Source organism: Kogia breviceps, chromosome 16 (assembly GCF_026419965.1).
Source record: "Kogia breviceps isolate mKogBre1 chromosome 16, mKogBre1 haplotype 1, whole genome shotgun sequence".
In the NCBI taxonomy this organism is placed as follows: domain Eukaryota; kingdom Metazoa; phylum Chordata; class Mammalia; order Artiodactyla; family Physeteridae; genus Kogia; species Kogia breviceps.
Genome location: NC_081325.1, coordinates 22116240 through 22140653, shown reverse-complemented (window position 1 = coordinate 22140653; position 24414 = coordinate 22116240). Strand labels below are relative to the sequence as shown.

The 24414-nt window shown below is 43.3% G+C and overlaps 1 protein-coding gene and 2 non-coding genes across 3 annotated transcripts; all 3 read right to left on the bottom strand.

Annotated features, from left to right (window-relative positions):
• Positions 1–13767: 13767 nt before the first annotated feature.
• Positions 13768–13891, bottom strand: LOC131743603 (small nucleolar RNA SNORA31). The gene has a single exon (XR_009331872.1). It is a non-coding gene; the product is annotated as a small nucleolar RNA SNORA31 (small nucleolar RNA).
• Positions 13892–14692: 801 nt separating this feature from the next.
• On the bottom strand, positions 14693–18624 carry TPT1 (tumor protein, translationally-controlled 1). Its single transcript, XM_059041889.2, has 6 exons — positions 18303–18624; positions 17963–18036; positions 17248–17438; positions 16741–16846; positions 15834–15950; positions 14693–14906 (listed from the first exon to the last, which is right to left on the bottom strand). Exons 1-6 carry the CDS (start codon positions 18328–18330, stop codon positions 14904–14906), a joined length of 519 nt encoding a protein of 172 aa, XP_058897872.1. The 5' UTR covers positions 18331–18624; the 3' UTR covers positions 14693–14903.
• Positions 14974–15100, bottom strand: LOC131743602 (small nucleolar RNA SNORA31). Its single transcript, XR_009331871.1, has one exon. It is a non-coding gene; the product is annotated as a small nucleolar RNA SNORA31 (small nucleolar RNA).
• Positions 18625–24414: the final 5790 nt, after the last annotated feature.

Sequence of the window (24414 nt, the reverse complement as noted above, 5' to 3'; positions counted from 1 at the left end):
TAATGAGTAGGTAACACATTCACATTATTTAAAAATTACAAAATGTACGCAGTGAAGAGCCTCCTTTCTGGAGTGTTCCCAGTTTCCTTCCAGAGATTTTCTATCTTTGTGTATTCTTTAGAGACCTTCTATGCCCATACTAGCACATAAGCTTTTTTTTTTCCTGAACACACTATTCTGCACTTTTCTTTTTCACATAAAAATATTTTTTGGTGATTATTTCATAGCAGTACACAAAGAGTTCTTCATTCTTATGGCTGCATAATATTTCAATATACAGAATATTTCAATCTCCATAACACCTGCTATGGATTGAATGTTTGTGTGTCCCCAAAATTCATATGTTGAAATCCTAACCTCCAATGTGATGGTATTAGAAGTGGGCCTTTGGGAAGTGATTAGGTCATAAGGGTGGAGCCTTCATGAATGGGATTAGTGCCCTTATAAGAAGAGACCCTATGCCTCAGAGCGGCTGGGCCCGTGAGCCATGGCTGCTGAGCCTGTGCGTCCAGAGCCTGTGCTCCACAACGGGAGAGGCTACAACAGTGAGAGGCCCGCGTACCACAAAAAAAAAAAAAAAAAAAAAAAAAAGAAGAGACCCTAGAGAGCTCTCTCACCCCTTCCACCATGTGAGGACACAGTGAGAAGCTGGCTGTCTACAAACCAGGAGGTGGGCCCTCACCAGAACCCAAATATGCTCCAGCCTCCAGAACTATAAGAAACAACTGTGTTGTTCAAGCCACCCAGTTTATGGTACTTTGTTATAGCAGCCCAAATAGACTGAGACAATACCATAATTTATTTAAACAGCCCTCCATTGCTATCACAAATGATACTTCACAGAACAGCTTTCTGTACACATTTGTTCATTTGCAGTGATTATATAAATAGATTAAATTCCTAGAAGTGGAAGGACCTGGTCAGTGGTTACATGCATTTGTGATGTGATGTCTGGGGGTGCTTGTTTCCCTGCAGCCTCCACAACAGAGAGGGGTAGCAAAATGTTTTATCTTTGCAGTTCGATAGATCAGAAATTATAACAGGGGCTTCCCTGGTGGCGCAGTGGTTGAGAGTCCGCCTGCCGATGCAGGAGACACGGGTTCGTGCCCTGGTCCGGGAGGATCCCACATGCCGCGGAGCAACTGAGCCCGTGAGCCATGGCCGCTGGGCCTGCGCGTCCGGAGCCTGTGCTCCGCAACGGGAGAGGCCACAGCAGTGAGAGGCCCGCATACCGCAAAAAAAAAAAAAGAAATTATAACAGAGTGCAATTTTAACTTGTATTTCTTGTATTAGGAGTGAGCTGGAGTCTCTTTTCTGTGAACTCTCTGATTATACCCCTTGCCCATTTTTCTATAGGATTGCTGTTCTTTTTCTTATTGGTTTGCAATGTTGGAAAACAATTCTCCATGAATTTCTTTATTTTTTAAATTTATTTATTTAAAATTTATTTATTTATTATTTATCTTTGGCTGCATTGGGTCTTTGTTGCTGTGTGCAGCTTTCTCTAGTCGCATCAAGCAGGAGCAATTCTTCGTTGTGGTACACGGGCTTCTCGTTGCAGTGGCTTCTCTTGTTGAGGAGCTCAGGCTCTAGGCACGCGGGCTTCAGTAGTTGTGGCTCATGGGCTCCAGAGCACAGGCTCAGTAGCTGTGGCGCATGGGCTTAGTTGCTCCACGGCATGTGGGGTCTTCCTGGACCAGGGCTCAAACCCATGTCCCCTGCATTGGCAGGCGGATTCTTAACCACTGCGCCACCAGGGAAGCCCTATTTTTTTAATTTTTTTAACATCTTTATTGGAGTATAATTGCTTTACAATGGTGTGTTAGTTTCTGCTTTATAACAAAGTGAATCAGTTATACATATACATATGTTCCCATATCTCTTCCTTCTTGCATCTCCCTCCCTCCTACCCTCCCTATCCCACCCCCTAGGTGGTCACAGAGCACCGAGCTGATCTCCCTGTGCTATGCGGCTGCTTCCCACTAGCTATCTATTTTACGTTTGGTAGTGTATATATGTCCATGCCACTCTCTTACTTTGTCACAGCTTACCCTTCCCCTCCCCATATCCTCAAGTCCATTCTCTAGTAGGTCTGTGTCTTTATTCCCATCTAGCCCCTAGGTTCTTCATGACCTTTTTTTTTTTCTTAGATTCTATATATATATGTGTTAGCATATGGTATTTGTTTTTCTCTTTCTGACTTACTTCACTCTGTATGACAGACTCTAGGTCCATCCACCTCACTACAAATAACTCAATTTCGTTTCTTTTTATGGCTGAGTAATATTCCATTGTATATATGTGCCACATCTTCTTTATCCATTCATCTATTGATGGACACTTAGGTTGCTTCCATGTCCTGGCTATTGTATATAGAGCTGCAATGAACATTTTGGTACATGACTCTTTTTGAATTATGGTTTTCTCAGGGTATATGCCCAGTAGTGGGATTGCTGGGTCGTATGGTAGTTCTCTTTGTAGTTTTTTAAGGAACCTCCATACTGTTCTCCATAATGGCTGTATCAATTTACATTGATAAAATGTAAATCTCCAGCATTTATTGTTTGTAGATTTTTTGATGATGGCCATTCTGACCCATGTGAGATGATATCTCATTGTAGTTTTGATCTGCATTTCTCTAATGATTAATGATGTTGAGCATTCTTTCATGTGTTTGTTGGCAATCTATATCTTCTTTGGAGAAATGTCTGTTTAGGTCTTCTGCCCATTTTTGGATTGGGTTGTTTGTTTTTTTTGATATTGAGCTGCATGAGCTGCTTGTAAATTTTGGAGATTAATCCTTTGTCAGTTGCTTCATTGCAAATATTTTCTCCCATTCTGAGGGTTGTCTTTTGGTCTTGTTTATGGTTTCCTTTGCTGTGCAAAAGCTTTTAAGTTTCACTAGGTCCCATTTGTTTATTTTTGTTTTATTTCCATTTCTCTAGGAGGTGTCCATGAGTTTCTCATATTGCTGTATGGTCTGGATTTTCTGACAAAGGGCATATTTAGTGGGATTTTTTAAAATTGAAATATAGTTGATTTACAATGTTGTGTTAGTTTCAGGTGTACAGCAAAGTGATTCATATATTTTTTTTCTTCTTTTTCATATTCTTTTCCATTATGGTTTATTACAATTACAGAATATAGTTCCCTGTGCTATACAGTAGGACCTTGTTGCTTATCTGTTATATATATAGTAGTTTGTATCTGCTAATCCCAAACTTCTAATTTATCCCTCCTCCTCCCCTTTCCCCTTTGGTAACCATAAGTTTGTTTTCTGTGTCTCTGAGGCTGTTTCTGTTTTGTATATAAGTTCACTTTTATTAGTTTTTAGAATCCTCCTATAAATGATATCATACAATATTTGTCTTTCTCTGTCTGAATTCATTCAGTATGATAATCTCTAGGTCCATCCATGTTGCTGCAAATGGCATTATTTCATTCTTTTTTATGGCTGAGTAGTATTTCATGGTATATATATATACCACATCTTCTTCATCCTTTCATCTGTGGATGGACATTTAGGTTGTTTCCGTGTCTTGGCTATTGTAAATAGTGCTGCTATGAACATTTAGTGCATGTATCTTTTCAAATTATACTTTTCTCCAGATATATGCCCTGGAGTAGGATTGCTGGACCATATGGTAACTCTATTTTTAGATTTTTAAGGAACCTCCATACTGTTCTCCATAGTGGCTGCACCAATTTTTTACATTCCCACCAGCAGTATAGGAGGGTTTTCTTTTCTCAACACCCTCTCCAGCATTTATTATTTGTAGACTTTTTTTTTAAAAGGTGGAAGTTAGTTTTCTTATTTATTTATTTTTAATTATTTTTTGGCTGCATTGGGTCTTCATTGCTGCACATGGGCTTTCTCTAGTTGTGGTGAGCAGGGGCAATTCTTCATTGTGGTGCATGGGCTTCTCATTGAGGTGGCTTTTCCTGTTGCGGAGCGTGGGCTCTAGGCACGCAGGCTTCAGTAGTTGCAGCATGCAGGCTCAGTAGTTGTGGCACATGTACTTAGTTGCTCTGCAGCATGTGGGATCTTCCTGGACCAGGGCTTGAGACTGTGTCCCCTGCATTGGCAGGCAAATTCTTAACCACTGCGCCATGAGGGAAGTCCCTGTAGACTTTTTAATGATGGCCATTCTGACCAGCATCAGGTGATACATCACCATAGTTTTGATTTGCATTTCTCTAATAATCAGTGATGTTGAGCACTTTTTCATGTGCCTATTGGCTACCTCTATGTCTTCTTTGGAGAAATGTCTATTTCAGTCTTATGCCCATTTTTTGATTGGGTTTTTGGGTTTTTTTACTATTGAGTTATATGAACTGTTTGTATATTTAGGAAATTAATCCCTTGTCTGTTGCATAGTTTGCAAATATTTTCTCCCAGTCCGTAGGCTGTCTTTGTGTTTTGTTTATGGTTTTCTTTGCTGTGCAAAAGCTTTTAAATTTGATTAGGACCCACTTGTTTACTTTTGCTTTTCTTTTATTTCTATTGCCTTAAGAGACTGACCTAAGAAAACATTGTTACAATTTTATGCCAGAGAATGTTTTGCCTATGTTCTCTTCTAGGAGTTTTATGGTGTCATGTCTTATATTTAAATCTTCAAGCCATTTTTAGTTTATTTTTGTGCGTGGTGTGTGGGAGTGTTCTAACTTCATTGATTTGCATGCAGCTGTCCAGCTTTCCCAACACTACTTGCTGAAGAGACTCTTTTCTCCATTTTATATTCTTGCCTCCTTTATCAAAGATTAATTGACCATAAGTGTGTGGGTTTATGTCTGGATATTTTATTCTGTTCCATTGATCTATGTGTTTTTGTGCCAATACCATGCTGTTTTTATTACTGTAGCTTTGTAGTATTGTCTTAAGTCTGGGAGGGTTATACCTCCAGCTTTATTCTTTTCCCACAGGATTGCCTTGGCAATTCTGGGTCTTTTATTCTTCCATATACATTTTAGGATTATATGTTCTAGTTCTGTGAAAATGTCATGGGTAATTTGATAGGGATTGCATTAAATCTGTAGATTGCCTTGGGTAGTATGGCCATTTCAGCAGTATTAATTCTTCCAATCCAAGAGCATAGATATCTTTCCATTTATTTGAATTATCTTCAAATTTGCAAAGGATATATTTAAATAACACACATCCTTGGAAGCTAGAGATAAGGTAGCCCTTTGAAGAGATTTAGAGATGTACCTCCTCAGAGACACCTCAGAGCAATAAACTAGAGATACCTTCCCTTTTTCCCCAGAGATTTGTCTACATTCCAGGTACATGAATAAAGTGCTTATCCAGAAGGAAGTATGGGCAGATGTGTTAGCAGCCTTGTAAGCTCAAAGTTTCCTAATTTCAGGGTTCCTCTGCTGTAGTGCTCCCCACTGCAAGTGCAGGAAGCATCTGGCCCTCAGTATGTCACCCTGTGGGAGGTGGAGGTGGGACCCAATGCAAGATGCTGCTCTGGCTGCTGTTTTTGCTGTGAGGTTATTTCTGACCTAGAGGTCTTATGTCTTCTCATAAAAGGTATATGGAACTTTGGTAGGCTAACTTGTTAGCTTGAAAATAGGGTAAAATCTCAGATTCTTTACAGTTTCTAACAACATATAAAAACTCCTCTGTCTGTAATGTGGTGTGCAAAGAATTCCATCTGTATTTTTAAAAATCATACCAGGTAATTCTGAAGCGCGACCAGGGATGAGACAAGGGTGTTACATTTTTCCAAGACTCAGCAAAATGCCACATCTCCCATCATGGAATCGCACATCGGCCATAACTTTGGAATCTAGAGTAGGATAAGAAAAAGCCCATCATGCAGTAGCAAATGCAAAGAGCATTACAGTTAACTCTAGACCCTAGAGAAAGCTAAGCATTTACAGACATGAGGTGCTCTGAAAAAGAATCATTTCACCATTAAGGCAGAAGAGAAGCATTTTGCATTCTTTGCGATTAGGTGCCTCAGCCTTTGACTCAACTAGCAAACTGCCGGGACAAGTGACTCATGCGGAAAGCACTTCAGGTAGGATACTGCTCTCTTTCAGACCAAACATTCTTGTCTGGTTACCCACTTTTCCAGAATTAGAGACTGCGTTTGAAAACAGCAGCGGTACAGGGAAGTGTGGTTCAAAGTACTTCAGGGACTCGTGAAAGCTCACTATTTACTCCATCAGCAAATCCATACGGGATGCCACCGGCAAAGAAGGAAGACTGACAAAACCCCCTCCTTGCTTTCAGGAATAACAGTGATGCAAAGACAAGGAATTCAGTGACTTCAGTAAAGCGGAAGAGGGTGGATGCAGAAATCAGTAAACTCTTCTAAGATGAAACGCAGCGCAGTCCTGTAGAAAAGAACGAGACTTTCGTGCAAAGGGTCAGAGTCACGCCACCTGCGTTCCCCCTGGCAGCTGAGGGTGGATGGGAAGGAGAGGCAGGTAAGCTTGAACAGGTAAGCAAGTGGCCCAGCTATGAAGGGTTTTGTACAGAATTTCCTTAAAACTTTATGTCGAGGGAAATGATGTGTGCCTTAACAAACAGCTTTCCGTTTGCACCTTCCCAAGTTCTACACCCAGATACAAAGCAGAAAGAGTAAATGCACAGTGGCCAGCTGGCAATTTGGATACACCCTCTTGGTGAATAACCCTACTGCAATTCCCTATTGGTCATTCCATCAAATGGGTCATTCCTGGGTTGTGTGCTCACGGGCCTTAGCCATGATTTAGAAAAACCCAAAAATCTGTGTCTGGGATGCAAAGGCCGGTAGAGTGTGCTCAATCTCTGAAACCCTCCTGTTCCCTGTAAGAGTCTGCAGCTATTCTCACCTTTCTCCCTTGGAGAAGAGGCACATGTCGAAATCCACCTAGTCAAAGCTCACATTTGCACTTTTAGTCCACAGGAGCAAATTTGATTATATGTTGGTCAGCTGCCTGTTATCTGCACAAGAGAACAAAATTCACTGGGGCCAACAAGCCGCGTCCATTTATTTCTCCGGACCAGCTTACCCTGCTCCACTTGCCACCGATTACCGGCCTCTAACAGTATACTCACCTCTCCCTTCCGCCCAGACATGAATACAGGCAGATCCGGTAGGGGGAGTAGGAAAGAGCTTCAGGGAACCTCGGGATAGAAGAGAATATTCAGCAAAATTACCACAGGATATTGACAGAGGAAGCCTAGCAGTAGCTGCAAGGGGTTTTGCACAACTCTCATCCCCATAAACCATAGGGTTTAGTAACTCCCTCCGAAAAACAAGCCTCCACGTGGCTCTTGGGATGCTAAAATCTCTGCTGCTCCCACATTCACACCCAGTCCTCCTCCCCCCTTGTCTGTGGAGCAGAGAACAGGTGGCACATTACTTAACCAGTTTTCAAAAGCTTAGTCACTTCTGCTTTTAATAGATGCCAGCAGTTGGTATTTACCGTCCCGCTGATATTACGGCAGCCATCAAGGCTACTGCCACCCAGCCTGTGTTCCACTTGACAGAATCCATCCATGTGGAGTTAACACAATGGAGGAGGCTTAGGCAGGATGGGGTGCTTGCCCGGTGATGGAGAAAGACATTATAATGCATCACACCAAGACTTGAGTTGACTTGGCTTCCAGTTTTATACTTGACATCTGCTGATAAACATTATCTCACCTCCGTGAGGTAGTAAAAGAGGCGTATGTTTTCTTTTTTTTTTTTAAACAATTATTTATTTATTTATCTTTGTCTTCGTTGGGTTTTCATTGCTGGGCGCGGGCTTTCTCTAGTTGCAGCGAGCAGGGGCTACTCTTCGTTGCGGTGCACAGGCTTCTCATTGCAGTGGCTTCTCTTGTTGCGGAGCACGGGCTCTAGGTGCGTGGGCTTCAGTAGTTATGGCACGTGGGCTCAGTAGTTGTGGCTCACGGGCTCTAGAGCGCAGGCTCAGTAGCTGTGGCGCATGGGCTTAGTTGCTCTGCGGCATGTGGGATCTTCCCGGACCAGGGCTCGAACCCGTGTGCCCTGCATCGGCAGGCGGACTCTCAACCACTGCGCCACCAGGGAAGTCCCGTATGTTTTCTTTTTAACTTCATGTGCAATAATTGTCCCCCTTTCACTTGCCAGTTTTTCCCCCCGGGTTGAATATCAGTTTGGGTGTTTGACTCAAACTATAAATTGGCGGTTCTTGAGGGAGACTTCCAAATTAATGTACTCAAGGAGAAGGAAATTACATGTATAGCTCTGTTTTGAATAGATGTCCACCAAATACCAGCTCTCTGTGGTTTGCCAAATTTCTATCAGCTGCTCAGGGAATGGACAGTTATGAACTTGGTGGAATAATTTTATAACCCTGCATTGTAGATGAGGCCATAGCAAGCTGCGTTTGATAATGAACTAGGGTTTCCTGCTGTCTCTACACATGAAGAAAATGGCCAAGTACACGACTGGATTTCTAGTGTCATACTAAATGTTACAAACTCAGGACTGAATGATGTCTAGTAGCTCTATGAAGCTATTTAAAATACTGTAATCTTTATCATTTTTTAAAATTAATCTTTACTGGAGTATAGTTGATTTACAATGTTGTTAGTTTCTACTGTACAGCAAAGTGAATCAGTTATCCATATACATATATCCACTCTTTTTTAGATTCTATTCCCATATAGGTCATTACAGAGTATTAAGGAGAGTTCCCTGTGCTCTACAGTAGGTCCTTACTAGTTATCTATTTTGTATGGTGTATATATGTCAATCCCAATCTCCCAATTTATCCCTCCCCCCGACTTACCCCCTTGGTAACCATAAGTTTGTTTTCTATATCTGTGACTCTATTTCTGTTTTGTAAATAAGTTCATTTGTACCATTTTTTTTAGATTCCATATATAAGTGATATATTTGTCTTTCTCTGACTTATTTTACTCAGTATGACAATCTCTAGGTGTATCCACATCGCTGCAAATGGCATTATTTTGTTCTTTTCTATGGCTGAGTAATATTCCATTGTATATATAAAAATTTATTTATTTTATTTATTTATGTTTGGCTGCGTTTGGTCTTCATTGCTGCGCACAGGCTTTCTCTATTTGCAGTGAGCGTGGGCTACTCATCATTGTGGTGTGCGGGCTTCTCATTGTGGTGGCTTCTCTTGTTGCAGAGCACAGGCTCTAGGCACGCAGGCTTCAGTAGTTGTGGCATGCGGGCTCAGTAATTGTGGCTCGCGAGCTCTAGAGCGCAGGCTCAGTAGTTGTGGCGCACGGGCTTAGTTGCTCCGTGGCGTGTGGGATCTTCCCAGACCAGGGATTGAACCCGTGTCCCCTGTGTTGGCAGGCGGATTCTTAACCACTGTGCCACGAGGGAAGTCCTCCATTGTATATATTTACCACATCTTCTTTATCCATTCATCTGTTGATGGACATTTAGGTTGCTTCCATGTCTTGGCTATCGTTGTGCTGCGGTGAACATTGGGGTGCATGTATCTTTCTGAATTATGGTTTTCTCTGGATATATGCCCAGGAGTGGGATTGCTGGATCATATGGTAGCCCTATTTTTCGTTTTTCAAGGAAAATACTGTTATCTTTTGACTGGCAATTGTGGTCTGTGTCCTCTCCCAGAGAACCCCTCAAGTGAGTCACCTAGTGTTTGAATTCTCATTTCTCCGAAATGGTGACTCACACATGCAAAAGCACTGCAGATGGTGTTCCCCCCACCCCCCAGTCTCCTGCTCCCCACTCTACCCCAAAGCTCAGAAAAGAGCACTGTGCATTTATAAAAGAAAGCAGATGTCAAGTGTATCCTGGAGTGGGAGAGGGGAGGTCAGTCACTGAGGGAATCATTGAGCAAACAATTACTTTGGAAAGGATCCCCACCCAGGCATATAGTTGGCAATTTTCTCACTGAATTGTGTGCTCCTGCAAAAACCACATCCACTTGAGGCTCTCAGGGCTCAGCGTAAGGAGAAATCCTAAATGTACGAAACCACGTATAGTAGTAGCACAAATCCGCAATGTACAAGCTCTCAAACAAACTGGAACGTGCTGGTAGTTGAAAACATGCCCGCACAGTAGTGGAAATCTGCTTTGGACAGCCAACAAGCACGCAGTCCATCGTATCACCGCTGAACTAAGGGATGGACTTGGAGGACTTCAGTGGGATAAATATAAACTACCAGCATTATTATCTTTTTTTTTTTTTTTTTTTTTTTTTTTTTTTTTGCGGTATGCGGGCCTCTCACTGCCGTGGCCCCTCCCGTCGCGGAGCACAGGCTCCGGACGCGCAGGCCCAGCGGCCATGGCTCACGGGCTTAGTTGCTCCGCGGCATGTGGGATCCTCCCGGACCAGGGCACGAACCCGTGTCTCCCGCATCGGCAGGCGGACTCTCAACCACTGCGCCACCAGGGAAGCCCTATCATTTTTAACTTTATCTGCAAACTCTAAGTTTAAAGAACTTATCCTATTTGAGATGGCTGTCATAACAGCCGACTTTAGAGGGATTTCTCTGGTGGTCCAGACTCCGTGCTTCCAATGCAGGGGGCGCGGGCTCGATCCCTGGTGGGGGAACTAAGATCCCACTTGCTGAGTGGTGCAAGGTATCTCTCCAGGTAGATAGTGTCAGAACTGAGTTGAATGGTAGGACACCCAGGTGGTGTTGCAGAACTGCTTGGTGAGGGGGAAAAACATACACACATTTGGTGACCAGAAGTGGAGTACTGAGTGTAAAGGAGACACACAGGAGTGCTTTTCCTTTAGATTTTTTTTTTTTTTTAGCCGTCCTGCGCGTCCTGTGGGATCTGAGTTCCTAGACCAGGGATCGAACCCACGCCCACTGCAGTGGGAGCACGGACTCTTAACCACTGGACCACCAGGGAAGTCCCTCCTTTAAGATTTTTAAATTCACAGCCAAAAAAAAAAAAAAAAAAAACCTTAGTTAATTCAATGAAAGGTGTAGAGCATCCTTTACTTGTGTATGTTAAACTATTTCAGTCAAGGACTTTTCCTTTGGAATAATGCTATATTAAATGTTAACAAAAGAACCAAATATCCAAAGAAGTAGCTCACATTTTTATGCAGTATCAAAAGATAATTTTTTCAATGAAGTGATTTTTAAGTGTGGTCCACAGCCCCAGAGGACCATAATCTACCCAAAATCCAGCAAGTTGGGCCCTCAGTTTTTATGGACAAAGTCTCTGGAAACACTCACCAATTGCTGCAAAATGAGCTTTTGCAGGAATGCCTGTGGCCCATGAGGGGGTCGTTAGCCAGACTTTTACCATAGAATTAAGAGTTGTATAGTATGACCTACTAAGTGCAAGTCACCAGTCACCAAGATGTGGTCTCTATTAGTTCAAGTCCCCCTGGCTTAAATTCCATTTTACTGAGAGTATCCTGGCTACTAGCCCAGGTCACAGCCCCAAGCACATGCACACACAGATGCTCAGAACTTTACAAGGAGGCTTTGTTGTCAGGATTTTTTCAAGTTGGCTGAGGTTTTTGCTACTCTTCTTGCAATTTTACCAGTATAGTTTGTAGAGTTATTGGATAAACCCTGAAGTTCAGATGGAATTTACTGTCCATGCACTATTTACTAGTGATCTGATTAGATTTTAAGAAAAAATGTCTGATGGTTCAAATGAGTCATTTACACAACTGTTGCTTAAGCAGATGCACATGTATCTTGCATCGTGACATTTCACGGGCAATATGCTGCCTGTGAGTTTGCTGTTCTCTTGAGCCGATCTTAATCAGGCTTTCTTCCCTACAACTCAAATCAAACACCTGTCGAGTCCACCATTCTCAGTGCTCATCTTACTTGACCTGTTTACAACAGGTAACCCTGTGGACCTGTTTGCTCCTTCCTAAAATGCTGTCCACTTGACCTCCAGGCCTCACCCTTGGTTTTCCTACCTCACGGGCAGTTCCCTCTTAATCACTCTGTGGGTTCACCGCGCTGACCAATCTATGTTGGAGAGCTGAGTCCATCCTGCCTAGGTGACCTCACTGTTCTAGCTCCAGATGTCATGCATTATTTCTTCCCAGCAGATATTCACTTTACACCACTTCGCTTTTACAAAAGACCTAGCTACACTAGTACTTGATCCCGCTAATCAAAAGAAATCCGAAGAGAATTTTCCCTTTCACGAAAAAAGGGCGAAAATTGAAAACGGCATTCAGCATTTCTTTTGCAGTGAGGCCTCGGGCAGCGTGCACCCCGAGCAGCTTCCCCAGAACTACACTCAGCATCTGTATCAAGCTACCATAGCTCTGAGCTGTGTCTGTGAGCATCTGTGCTTATCTCAGTTTATTTTGTGTATCCATTAGCAAGATGTGTCCTAAGGTAAATTGCTTCTTTGCTTTATACCATTTCAGCTTAAGAAAGGTTTCATGGGAAGGTTCTTTCAGATGCTGGGGGAACCTGTATCTCTTAAATTCTCTAATTCTCCTCCTGACTGCTTACCTAGTTCAGTTCAGTCAAGGGTCAGCATCTCAATTTAGCTTATCCAAAACTGAACTCTTGATTTCCTATCCTGTCTTCCTCGTCTCAGTGTTAACTCCTTTCTTCCAGATGCTCAGGACAAAACACTTGGCATCATCCTTAAATCCATTCTTTCACCTCATTCAACACATCAGCAAGTCCTGTTCTCTCATTTCCAACCACCTCACGTATCACCCTAGACTAAGCCACTATCATCTCTCACCTAAAAATAGTATACATCATTGTTCTCTTTGCTTTTACAGTTACCCAAAAGCCAAAATGACCTTTTAGGTCAGACCATGTCACCCTTCTGTTCAAAAGCCCTCTGGTGGCTTCCATGCCTGATCTGGTTTCCTCTTTTCCTGTGTACTTAACCTCAGCTTTTCCTCTCGCCATCTTGGGTCCGGCATACTGGTCACCTTTTCACCTGAACACGTCAACCACACTACTTCCTTCAGACACTACATTTGCTCTTTTGCCTGTAATGCTCTGCCCCCAGATGTCCACCTAACCTCCTTCCTTGCTTTCAGCGTCCTATTCAAGTTATCACATTACAGAAGCCTTCCTAGACAATGAGTCCTTTCTCCACCTGTTTTACATACATGTAGCCCAGAGCTTCAAGTCCACTAGGAACGTACCTGTTTCAAACTAGGCAGCAGTGATACAAACACATGCCTTCTGATATGCACAGAAAGTACTCACCACCTGTGACTCTTGCACAAAGTATCTTAGCCTGGCTCTAACTGGGAGTTAACTAGAAAAAGATCCAAAATAAGCATTCTTAGGCAACTACCTGAACTTGCTTCCTATATGAAGCCTCTGCACTGCTATTCCTGTTCTTCCAGTCTTTTCCACACGAGCTCACTAAATCAGGTTGCAGCCTACATTACCTCAAGACTCCCACTACCAGATTATCCTCTCACCTTCACAGCACTGACCACTGCCTGAAAATTCTCTTCCGATAGTATGTTTCAGAGGCAGGCAAGTGGCCCCCTGGATCACTGGTGCTCAAAACCACCCTCAGCATGACTGCAGTTTCCAGTATTGGGGTATGCTTTTCACCAGTCACCAGGGGGCACTACCACCAACCTGATTAGCATTTCTTAGGCTCTGAACCACACCATGGTCTCTTGAAGTCACTGGCTGCACCCTGTGTTCACATAAAAGTCACTGGCTTGCCTTTCGACTTAACCCTTATGCTTTTAAAAGTGAAATCAGAAGGCAAGGGTGTAGGGGAACAATTTTCCAGTATTTTTCCTATAAACTTATGAATTCTCCTTTGGAATCTTGGAGGCTTTTACTGTTCAGTTATTTGTGAATTGCGATTTCTTCCCTGTATTCCATTCAATCTGGACTGCCAGAATCAGACAGAAAGCGCAAGGACACTTTTTTCTTGCACCTCTATTGGAAACCTTAGCAGACAGTAACTGCTCCAGGTATGTCAAATAGATGCATTTTCATATCCTTGTTCTGATACCCACAGCCTTTTCAGATACAATTTGACTAGCAATGGCTTTTCCTCTACCCACCAACTATCCCACACTCCATCTGTCATTTCATCTTTAAAACAGGGGCCAGCAAACCTTTCCTGTAAAGGGCCACGTAGTTATTTTAGGGCTTGCAGGCCCTTGGATCTGTCACTAATCTATGCTCTTGCAGTGTCAGAGCCAGTCAATACATAAACAAATGGGCATGGCAGTGTTCCAATAAAACTAGACACAAACTTAGATTTTGTATTTTTTCACATCCCATAAGCTATTCTGAACCACTTAAAAATGTAAGCACCACCTTAGTCACACAAAAACAGGTGGTAGGACAAGCCAGTTTGCCAACCCTGTTCCAAGAAGTCTGACACGCGTATCCCAAGAGATGTCTAGATCTCTCTAGAACTTGGTTCTACTTGCTTTGTAAATAAGCTGAGACAATACTTTGCTTCCAACTGTGTTAAGTCTCTTTTTATTCTTTTGGTAATTTCTTCCAGAGTTAACTACTTCCGTTTGTAGGTGATGAAATGTGTAAGACATCCGCTTCAAACGTTGGCACTGCTATGAGCATGGTCTTTCCCTTTATTTCAACTCAATTACTGTTGATTCTTGTTTATATTCCAAGTCCCGGAAGTGGTTTTCATTGCAGGAGTTATCTGAAGATGGTCTTATGCTTTCTAGTAGTGGTCTACAACCAGGTTCTAGCTTCTCCAGGAAGGCTACACAGGATGGATTTAGATATTACATATTAAACTAAGAGGCATTCTCTCAATTGAGTTTAAATGCATTTTATTTTTAGACAACCTACATGACATGTTTTTTTTTCCTCAAAAACAATGCCTCCGCTCCAAACAAATCAACATCAAAACGAAGAGCTCAAGATGACATCAGTCCCATTTGTCTAAGTCCTGGTGGTGTGTGGATGAAAAGCAGCAGCCAGCCAGTTATGACGAGCAGGTGATAGATCCAAACAGCCAAATTTGTTACTGTAAAAACAAGGAAGACTCCATTAACACCTTTCCAATATGAAAATATTTAACATTTCTAGGCTGCAAATGTATTCCCCCATTCAATCTGGGCTGCCACAAGACAGACAGAAAGCGCAGGGATTTTTCTTTTGCATCCTAGTGCAAACCAAAAGAACAACAGCAGATTGTTCAAGGTCTATCAGTGGATGCAGAAATGTCTCATTCTGAGGAAGTTCCACTCACTTTGTTCTAACAAAAGTCTCACACATTCTTTGAGTCCCTTTAGACATTTTTGTTCATTGCTGCCCCAATCCTGTTTAGTGTAGCCTTAAATTTATCTTACTCCTGATTTACACAGAAGCCCCAGAAAGCTAGGATAATGAATGCCTTCATTTCTATACCGCCTCTAGCAATTCCTTGCATAGCAGACATTCATTTAATTTTAGTAAAGCAATTGGCATATTGGATCAGCAGCCAACTCTAAACTGTATTTACTAAAAGCTAGTAACATCAAGGCTTTCACGACCAGCTGCCAATTATCAGTAAATAAGGGTGCACGGTTTCTTTACAAAAAGATTTTAATACTCATGTATCCGTGCAGCAAGATAGGAAGAGAAAGGCAGTCTGATTTCAACAAGCCATTTCTATAGGGAAGATCAACATAGGGTGTTATCTCTGATCTCTAGAGCTCAGTATTTAAGCTACGCTTTGTAAGGTCACCTATAAGTTTTCTGCAGATAAAGAGTCTAAGCCTTTCTGTAGCATAAAAATCTTTTACATGTGAAACACCCTCTTTATGCCCCTAAGAGAAACAAGACCTAGAGCCTCAGTTTAAAAGACTACTGTAAGATCCATTCTAACTATCCTAGTGGCAAAACAAGGAGGATTATGCCTAGGATAGCTCCATTTTTACACTAATGATTCAACGCACTTCTTTATACTTACACATTTTTCCATTTCTAGACCATCCTTAAAGAAAATCATATACGGGGTCACTCCATCCTCACGGTAGTCCAGCAGAGCAACCATGCCATCTGGATTCATGTTTTCACCGATAAAGAACTTAGGAAGCAAACAAATACTCAGAATTAGATTACGCACGGATGTGTTGTATCAAAACAATAAATCAAAGGATGATTCAGAACACCGCTATTTAAATCAAGGGATTTCAGCAACTAAAGGCTCTGATGCCTAGGAGAAAAAATGCTCACTAATCAAACTTCAGTTCACTCAAAGTACTAATAATAACCAAATAAAAGTACAGAGCAATCCAGGGACACGAGGCTTTCAGGAAACTTACTCAGCCCCACACATCCATTTCCAAACCCTACAAACAAGGCTTTTTACATAGTCAAGCACAGGGAACATAAAGCTAGCATATAACATGAGAAGTTATCTTATGGCCAGAGGATGTACGAAAACCGGGAAATTAAAGAGCCAGGTTGTGTTTGTTTTTTTTCTTGGGGTAAAGGAAAGTCACTGAAGTTCCTCAATAGGACAAGCTCAGATCAGAAAGAGCTTCAGTGGCAACAAGACACATTGGAATTAGAAAGAGAAAACTGGAAGACCACTTGGGAGTTAACAAGCAATTCAAGAGAAAGAACTGGGAAATGTTATCTGAGTACAGGTAAGATTCTGGAATCAGAAAACAAGATCTGGAAACATGCTTGGGAGCAGAGAAAGCTACTTCCTACAGCCTAGACTACTGGAGTTGAATCTATGAAGTATTTAAACTGTTCAAAAGACCGAGAAAATAACCACAGCTTAATTACATCAGAGATTCATCAAGCAACTCATTTTTTGCTCAGTTAAAATCGTACAATCCTTCGGTCCAAACATTTAAGTTATTTACCTGATAGTTTTTGAAATTAGCAAGGATATGCTTGATTTGTTCTGCAGCCCCTGTCATAAAAGGTTTTACTCTTTCTGGTCTCTGTTCTTCAAGCTTCCCTTTGATTCTAAAACAATATTTTACGGATAGGTTATTCAGTTCTGAGCAAAGTATATTTTCATTAAGTAAAAATTACAAACTGAAACCAGCTGTCACTGAGCAAAATAACGTGGCGCACGCAATCAAGAAATTACTAGTTCACAGGAGGGATGTTTTAATCAACAAGACTGTTTCTAACTTGGAATTTCATGTCAGCTTATCTCCACCGTACTATTCTAAAAAGGTAAAACCAAGCCACATGCTCCAGTGTGCTCACATTATTTTACTTATAGAAAAACAACCACCCTTCTGAGCTCATTAATAAAAAGACCTCTGACAAGCACGCCTGCCACCAAAAATCTCAGTTAGCCAACCCCTAAATCCTATAGGATTTTCACACCTCGACTGGGGTGTGCCAGTATCACTTACGACTTCATGTAATCTTTGATGTACTTCTTGTATGCTTCTTTTGTGAAGCTGGTTTCCTGCAAGTGATGGTTCATGACAATATCCACACCAGTGATTACTGTGCTTTCGGTACCTTCGCCCTCGGGGCCTTCAGCGGAGGCATTTCCACCAATGAGCGAGTCATCAATGTTACCCTCTGTCCTACTGACCATCTGCATTAAAAAAAGTTTAGTCGCTAACACATCCTCGACTTTACCATAAACGCATCCAAAAAATCTATGCTGGCACCTCATGTACCCATCATCCTTCCACCAAACATTCTTGTCAAATACCATGAACACATTATGGGGGAAAAAATTCTAAAATCGATTTCCTGAAACACCTCAGCTCAACAATTCTTTGCTGACCGGAACGAAAGGGGGGGTCATTTACAACCCAGTGGAAGTTTTGCGTGGACTGTCGGGTTGAAGAGCAAGTAGGGATAAGGCCAACGCTGAAGGACTTGGGGCTCCCAAACCGGAGACAACCTGTCCCGGACCGCCTGGGAGGAGGATGGGCGCCGAAGCGGCGGACCTATTTCCAGGCTCAGCTCCGCCTCCACTTTTCTAGAAAAACCCGAGCCCGGAAAGAGCGTCTCCTCCGCCAGGAGGCAACGGCGAGGATTGCACAACCCCGGGCGGGGGAGCAGCGGAAACCCGAGCCTACCCGGCCCCGCGCCGCGACCCGGCCGACTCACCTTCCCCTCCACCTCCAGACACAGCCCGTCCGCGACCTCCCGGATCTTGTAGATGTCGGAGAACATCTCATCATCTGTTCGGGGACATATACCCACCGGTCACGGTACGCCCGAGGCCCGAGCGGGCGCCATTTCCCGCGCTGTCGGGCCGCACGCGGCCCCCGCCCCTCCCCGGGCGCTCGAAACCCCGACGCGCGCCCCAAGCACCGACCCTCCTCGCTCCCAGGAAGGGGCCGGCGTCTCCCAGGCCCACGACACGGCGACGGCGGCCGCCTCCCCGCCCCCACCCACACCTCCGTCCCCCGTGCGCGGCGTTAGGGGAAGTGCAGTCCCGACTCACGGCTGATGAGATCCCGGTAGATGATCATGATGGCGACTGGAGGGAGACAACGGTGGCACTAGCTTAGGAGCACGGAGCTCAGAGCGAGCGCGGTGCAGCCGGAGCGGCGCTCGGGGGGAGGGGGGAGCGGGCGGAAAAGGCCGACTCTGCCGCTCCCCAACCTCATATAGAGGGCACGTCCCCCTACGTCATCTCCCGCTGCGCCTCCGGAAGCGCCGCAAGCGGTGACGTGGCACGCAGAGCCGCGCGGTGGGCAGGGCCACTGCGCGGGCCGAGGGGAGGACAGGCGAGCATCCGGGCACTTGGCCCCGGGATACAATGCCGCGCGTTCCGCTGGGATTGCGGGGCGGCAGAGGGAGAGGAGGCGGGGCGGCAGAGGGAGAGGAGGCGGGGAGGGGCGGGGAGAGGAGGCGGGGAGGGGCGGGGAGAGGAGGCGGGGAGGGGAGGGGAGAGGAGGCGGGGAGAGGAGGCGGGGAGGGGAGGGGAGAAGAGGCGGGGAGGCAGAGGGAAAATGCTTGAGAGCTTGGAGAGGGGAGGATGGAGGGGGAGGAGCTCGCGGCGGAGGGAGGAGGAAAGGGCTCCCGGACGCACCTCGAGTTTTATGACGCCTTTGTGGGGCAGAGCCGAGTCCGAGTTGTGGGATCCAGGTCGTTCCGCCTGCCCCCTGGGAATAATCGTCGCGGGGCGTAGAGTCTGTGGGAAGGGACTTGAAGAGGAAGGAAGGTGTTAAGGGAGTTTGCACAGGTTTCCCATCTCTGTTTGGTCCCGTATTTGGAAGTTTGCGGTTCCTAAGACAGCTATAAAATCTTAGTGTTTCTGTTGTGCACTTGGTTTAGAAGTAGGTCCTTTATTTGAAAAAAGGGTACGTTGTCACTTTAAGGTGAAGTCGAAATTATAACCCAGGCGCTAGAGGGCTAAATACAAAAGGAAGGAGCTTCCCACCGGCCGAAATTTTATTCGGACTTTAGACCCAATTACTCGGTTTAAAAAAAAAAAAAAAGAAAGGGGCTTCCCTGGTGGCGCAGTGGTTGAGAATCCGCCTGCCAATGCAGGAGACACGGGTTCGTGCCCTGGTCCGGGAGGATCCCACATGCCGCGGAGCGGCTAAGCCCGTGAGCCATGGCCGCTGAGCCTGTGCGTCCGGAGCCTGTGCTCCGCAACGGGAGAGGCCACAGCGGTGAGAGGCCCGCATACCGCAAAAAAAAAAAAAAAAAAAAAAAAAAAGAAAGAAAGAAAAGGGCTTCCCTGGTGGCGCAGTGGTTGAGAGTCCCGCTGCTGAGGCAGGGGACACGGGTTCGTGCCCCGGTCCGGGAAGATCCCACGTGCCGCGGAGCGGCTGGGCGCGTGAGCCATGGCCGCTGAGCCTGCGCGTCCGGCAAAGATATATGCCAGTATGAAACCGGAGAGCTTGTTCCGTTCCACAACTATATTTGTGCTCTGCTGTGTCCCTAGCACTGGGTTTTCCACAGAGGTCCCAATTGTGAACAAGTTAAATCCAGTTCTACCCGCACAGAAAATTTCATTCTAGTAAATCAAAACCAGGCAATTACAACACATTAACAATTTCCCCCAGATCCAACAATAAAGCATTCCACACAATAAGAGAGAGCAACTCTTGTGAAAGAGCAGGGCACAAGACAGTGAATTGAGATAGATGGAGAAATCAAAATGAAAAAGAGCCGGGAAACGGGATCTCCCCTGGAAGATGGGGTGTGGGGCTGTATTGGACACCCCAGGAGTGACCGGATGACTGGAAGGAAGCTAAAAGTGGGATGAAGGGGATCTGAAAACAAATGGACGTCTTCTGAGAGATGGTCGACTAAGGATCGCTCAAACCTCTTGTTTCTGGGATGTGTGAATGGAACATTATTGTCCCAGGCATATCACAATTTAATTATTTTCCTCAACTTTAACATTTTCAAATTATTCAGAAATCTTCCCATCACCCATGCAGTACCATCAAACATTATTCCCTCGACTCCTCTCCAGTTTTATGTTCAGTTAAAAACTTTTTTTCAAGTTTTTTAAGATAGCCACAGTGAAAAAGAGAACTGAAGTTAGAATCAAAGCACCCTAGGTTGAAATCTTGGCTACTAGTCCTGTGACCTTGGGAAAGTCAGCCTCCCTAAGCCTAAGTATAAAATGGAATTTTTGTGAATTAAAAGGGTTTTGGGGAGTTAAATAAGATAATGAAAAAATGCCTAGCATACTCATTAGGTTATCAGTAAATATTAGTTGAATTTGGGTGCATAATTCTCCCCAAATTTTAATACTTTTCAAAATATTCCTGAAACTGTTCCACTAACCCTCTGTTATTTGGAAGTATTTGGAGGATTTAGTTGATAGATACTGTACTAAAGATATTCTTCTATTTAATCACAACACTCTTAGTGGATCCCTGAAAGAATTCAACTTGTGTCCTTAAAAGATTTCTGTCTCAGGTTCATATTTGATAGCTCACGATAATTCTGTGACTAAACATCCTAAAAATAAAATCTTAGGAAAATCTGATTTAAATTTCAAGGTATTTCATAAACTCCACCTTGTGGTCTAGAAAATCTGTGCTGTACCTTGAAAATGTCTCCTTAGAACACCAGTGATACCAATAGTGGAGGGGAAAATAGTCACTGCTTGCAAGCCACTGACAAAATTGCAAGGAGTTGGCTTTTATCCAGGCTGATTGGCTTTTACTTAGGAATCATTTGAATATTTTTATTATATTTCTTTCCTTACAGTCATTGATTTCTAACAAAATCTAAGATTGTCCTAGATTTTACAGCTGAATGTGACTTGGTATCTCTTACAATTAAAGAGGTTTCAAAGACAATGTCTTCTGGTCTCTTCACACACAAGTCCTCACGTGAGAAAAGCAGCTCAGGAGAGCTCTCCATTTTATCAGTTAGGGATTGACTACATGGCTTAAACACATAAGGGTTTATTCTCCCTTATAAAAAGAAATTCAAGGGTGTCGACTGAAAAAAAAATGCACCACCTAATAGTTGAGAATTAGGTTTTATTTGGCGAACAAAACTGAGGACTTAAGCCTGGGACACAGCCTCTCAGACAGCTAGCTCTGAGAGACTGCTCGGCAGAGGTAGGGGAGGAGCCAGGATATAAGGAGTTTTTGCAACAAAGACCCGGGTAGATTTCTGTTAATTAAAGAAGCCATGGATCTCAAGTTAAGGAATGTAGCGCTTTTCTGTGTATGGGAAGATGCAAGAGTCTGGGCACACTGAAATCATTCCTTTGATATGCACCTCAGCTCTCTGGGGCTAGTATCCTCAGTATCCTCTGCTTTCTCATCCTGAGTCTCCTCAGGGTGTATCACTGGGGAGGGGGAGCGGGGGTGGAGGGCTGCAGTGACTGAGGGCTTGGCAGCAGGCAGCCCGTTTGTCTCTTTCCTGAGTTCCCTCTAGGCTCACCGTGCAAGGTGGCTGTAGTGGCTTGATGGCTGCAACATCCTTTGTTTACTGATATGGCGGGCAGCATTTTTTCATTGATGGGGGATGCAGTCAGATAGCAGCTATGAAGCCATGGTGGCTTCATGGGCATCGCAAACCCAGGATCTTCCTTTGTTCTCCATCATCTGTGAGATCTGTAATAGATGCTGGAATTCCAGCCATCACATCCATCTTGCAGACAGCCATAAGAGGGGAAGGACCATAGGGGTGCCTTCTATCTGTGTGTTTCCTTCTAAAGAGCTATTCTAGAAGCCCCACTGAGCAATTACAAGGATGGCAGCAAACTGTAGTCTGCTTGCTCATTGAGATAGGCTCATTACCACACTAGTAATAAAATCAGGATTTTATTACTAGGGATGAATATAGGCAGCTAGAAGCCCCTGTTGTACCCACAGTGCAGAGTCTGGTTCTCAGCCTAGAAGTGTCCACTTTGCTCACTGGGGGTCAGGTTCAAGCTCATAACAGGTTGATTTGCCAACCAGACTACTGTTAATTTAGGATGAGAAATTCCTCGCTGGTTAGGTGTAGTGTAGAAAGTAGTTATGTTTCAGAAAATGTGGCTTGATCAATAAGGAATTAAGCAAGAGGGGGTTGGAATGCAGCATAGGGTTGTGACAGAAAGTGATTAGGAATGAACCAGCCAAGCTGGACTGTTCTTGGTGTGTGGTCTGAACCCCTTCCTTTGGAGATGTGTTAATGAATTCTTATTGCTCTTTTTTCCTAGTCTTCATACTCTGCTAACAAATCATTGCTTTAGTCAAGTTACAAGGCAAGGTTCTTTGCTTTAGAGTGGAACTGTCCAAAAGAACTTTATGTGACAAGGAAATGTTCTGTATCTGCTCCGTCCAACACTGTAGCCACTAGGCCACAAGTGGCTATGTGCACTTGAACTGTGGCTAGTGTGACTATAAGCTGAATGTTTATTTCTATTTCGCTTTAATTAGTTTAAATTTAGGTATCCGTCGCTAGTAACTTTACTGGGCAGCAGAGCTCTGTAATGTAAGCGCTACGAGGTGAGGGATGTCATTTTGTTAACTGCTGAACCCCAGGAGCCAGAACAGGGCCTGACTTAATAATTATTGATCAATGAGTGGAAGAGATGACGTTTTCTTTATTTCTCTTAATTAGATTAAGTCTAATTCCAACTCCGTTGATTAATCGGATTTAGCATACTGTATATCCAAAACCTGGTATCACAGTGCTTTTCCAACTGAGAATTTAGTGAATAGTGACTAACTTTATTAAAAGTGAAATAGGATAAAATAGAACATAGACTCACGTGTGGTAAAGATGAGTATTGTTTCATGAAACTTTTGTTTTAGATTTATATGTGTATATATGCACTGGATCTCAATGTAAGACGTATTTCTTCATGTGGCTCTAGGCCCAAGAGGTTTGAAATCATTGATTTAGGCAAATTTTCTCTTCAAATCTATTTCTTGGCAGCATCAAATGTTCACTTTTAGGGGAATGCACCCCAAAATTCAGTGAACACTTATTTTTGACTCTGTTGCCCTTCTGGACGAGGTTCTTGTGGCCTTATGTTCTGTGAGATTGTCTATGCTCAACAGGAGAATACCAAGGCCAGCTCCTAGCAACATCTAGGCCTAGCTCAGAGTACAGGTTCCTATCCTCTTAATGCAACCAAGCAACATAAGTAATGTAACTTCCATTGGTGTTTTTGATGAATGTAAAGTGATCACTAGAATCTAAGATGTTTTCAGATGTTTGAATATTTCTTTTAGCTTTGAAAAATAGGATGTTTTTATTATTATAAAAATAATAATACACATAATAGAGTATTTATAAACCATAGAAGAAGCCACTGATAACTAGTAGTGACGTCTTAATATTCTCAGTTTATAGATTTATAAAAAGGGGGTTTGTGGGATCCCGGTGATGTTAAAGCAACTTCTCCGTCATAAAACTTTAGGGCATTGGTCTGTTTTGTTTTAGGCTTGCTCCAAGAGGAGAGATCTATGAACAAGCCAGTTTAAAGATCTCTTGGCTGGGGGACTTCCCTGGTGGTCCAGTGGTTAAGACTCTGTCCTTCCAAAGCAGGGGGCACAGGTTCAATCCCTGGTGAGGGAACTAAGATCCCACATGCTGTGCAGTGTGGCCTTAATATAAATAAACAAATTAAAATTAAAATAAAGATTGTCCCACTTCAAAGATCTCTTCTTTGGGACTACTTTTAATTACTTTTAGACTGAATTTTTGAATATCTCTAGTAAAAGATTATTAAGTTAATCAGTGAGCTGGGTAGGTAACTCCGGCTTTTGCATTCTAAATCTCTCTTAGGTCTATCAGAAAATTGTTCAAGTATTTTTCATTTATTATGAATATTTTCCCATATCAGTAGCTCTTCATCTAAAATGCCATCTAAAATTATTATAAATATTCCAACTGATGAATGTACTATAATTTATTTTTAAATTATACATCCAAAAATTGGGAAACACAGAGATGCACAAAAATTTTTTTAAAATATATATTCAGGTACCCACCAACCACAATAAATAACTGCTAACATTTTTTCATATTTGCTTAAATTTTTTTTTTTATAAAAATATTACAGGGCTTCCCTGGTGGCACAGTGGTTAAGAATCCACCTGCCAATGCAGGGCACATGGGTTCAATCCCTTATCCGG

Bases quoted from the DNA above. Each gene is read 5' to 3' on its own strand.
- TPT1 (XM_059041889.2), bottom strand. From the start codon at position 18,330: ATGATCATCTACCGGGATCTCATCAGCC. The intron at 18,037-18,302 runs GTGAGTCGGGAC...GTCCCCGAACAG, and splicing joins CTACCGGGATCTCATCAGCC to ATGATGAGATGTTCTCCGAC. The intron at 16,847-17,247 runs GTAAGTGATACT...ATATTGTTTTAG, and splicing joins ATCAAAGATTACATGAAGTC to AATCAAAGGGAAGCTTGAAG.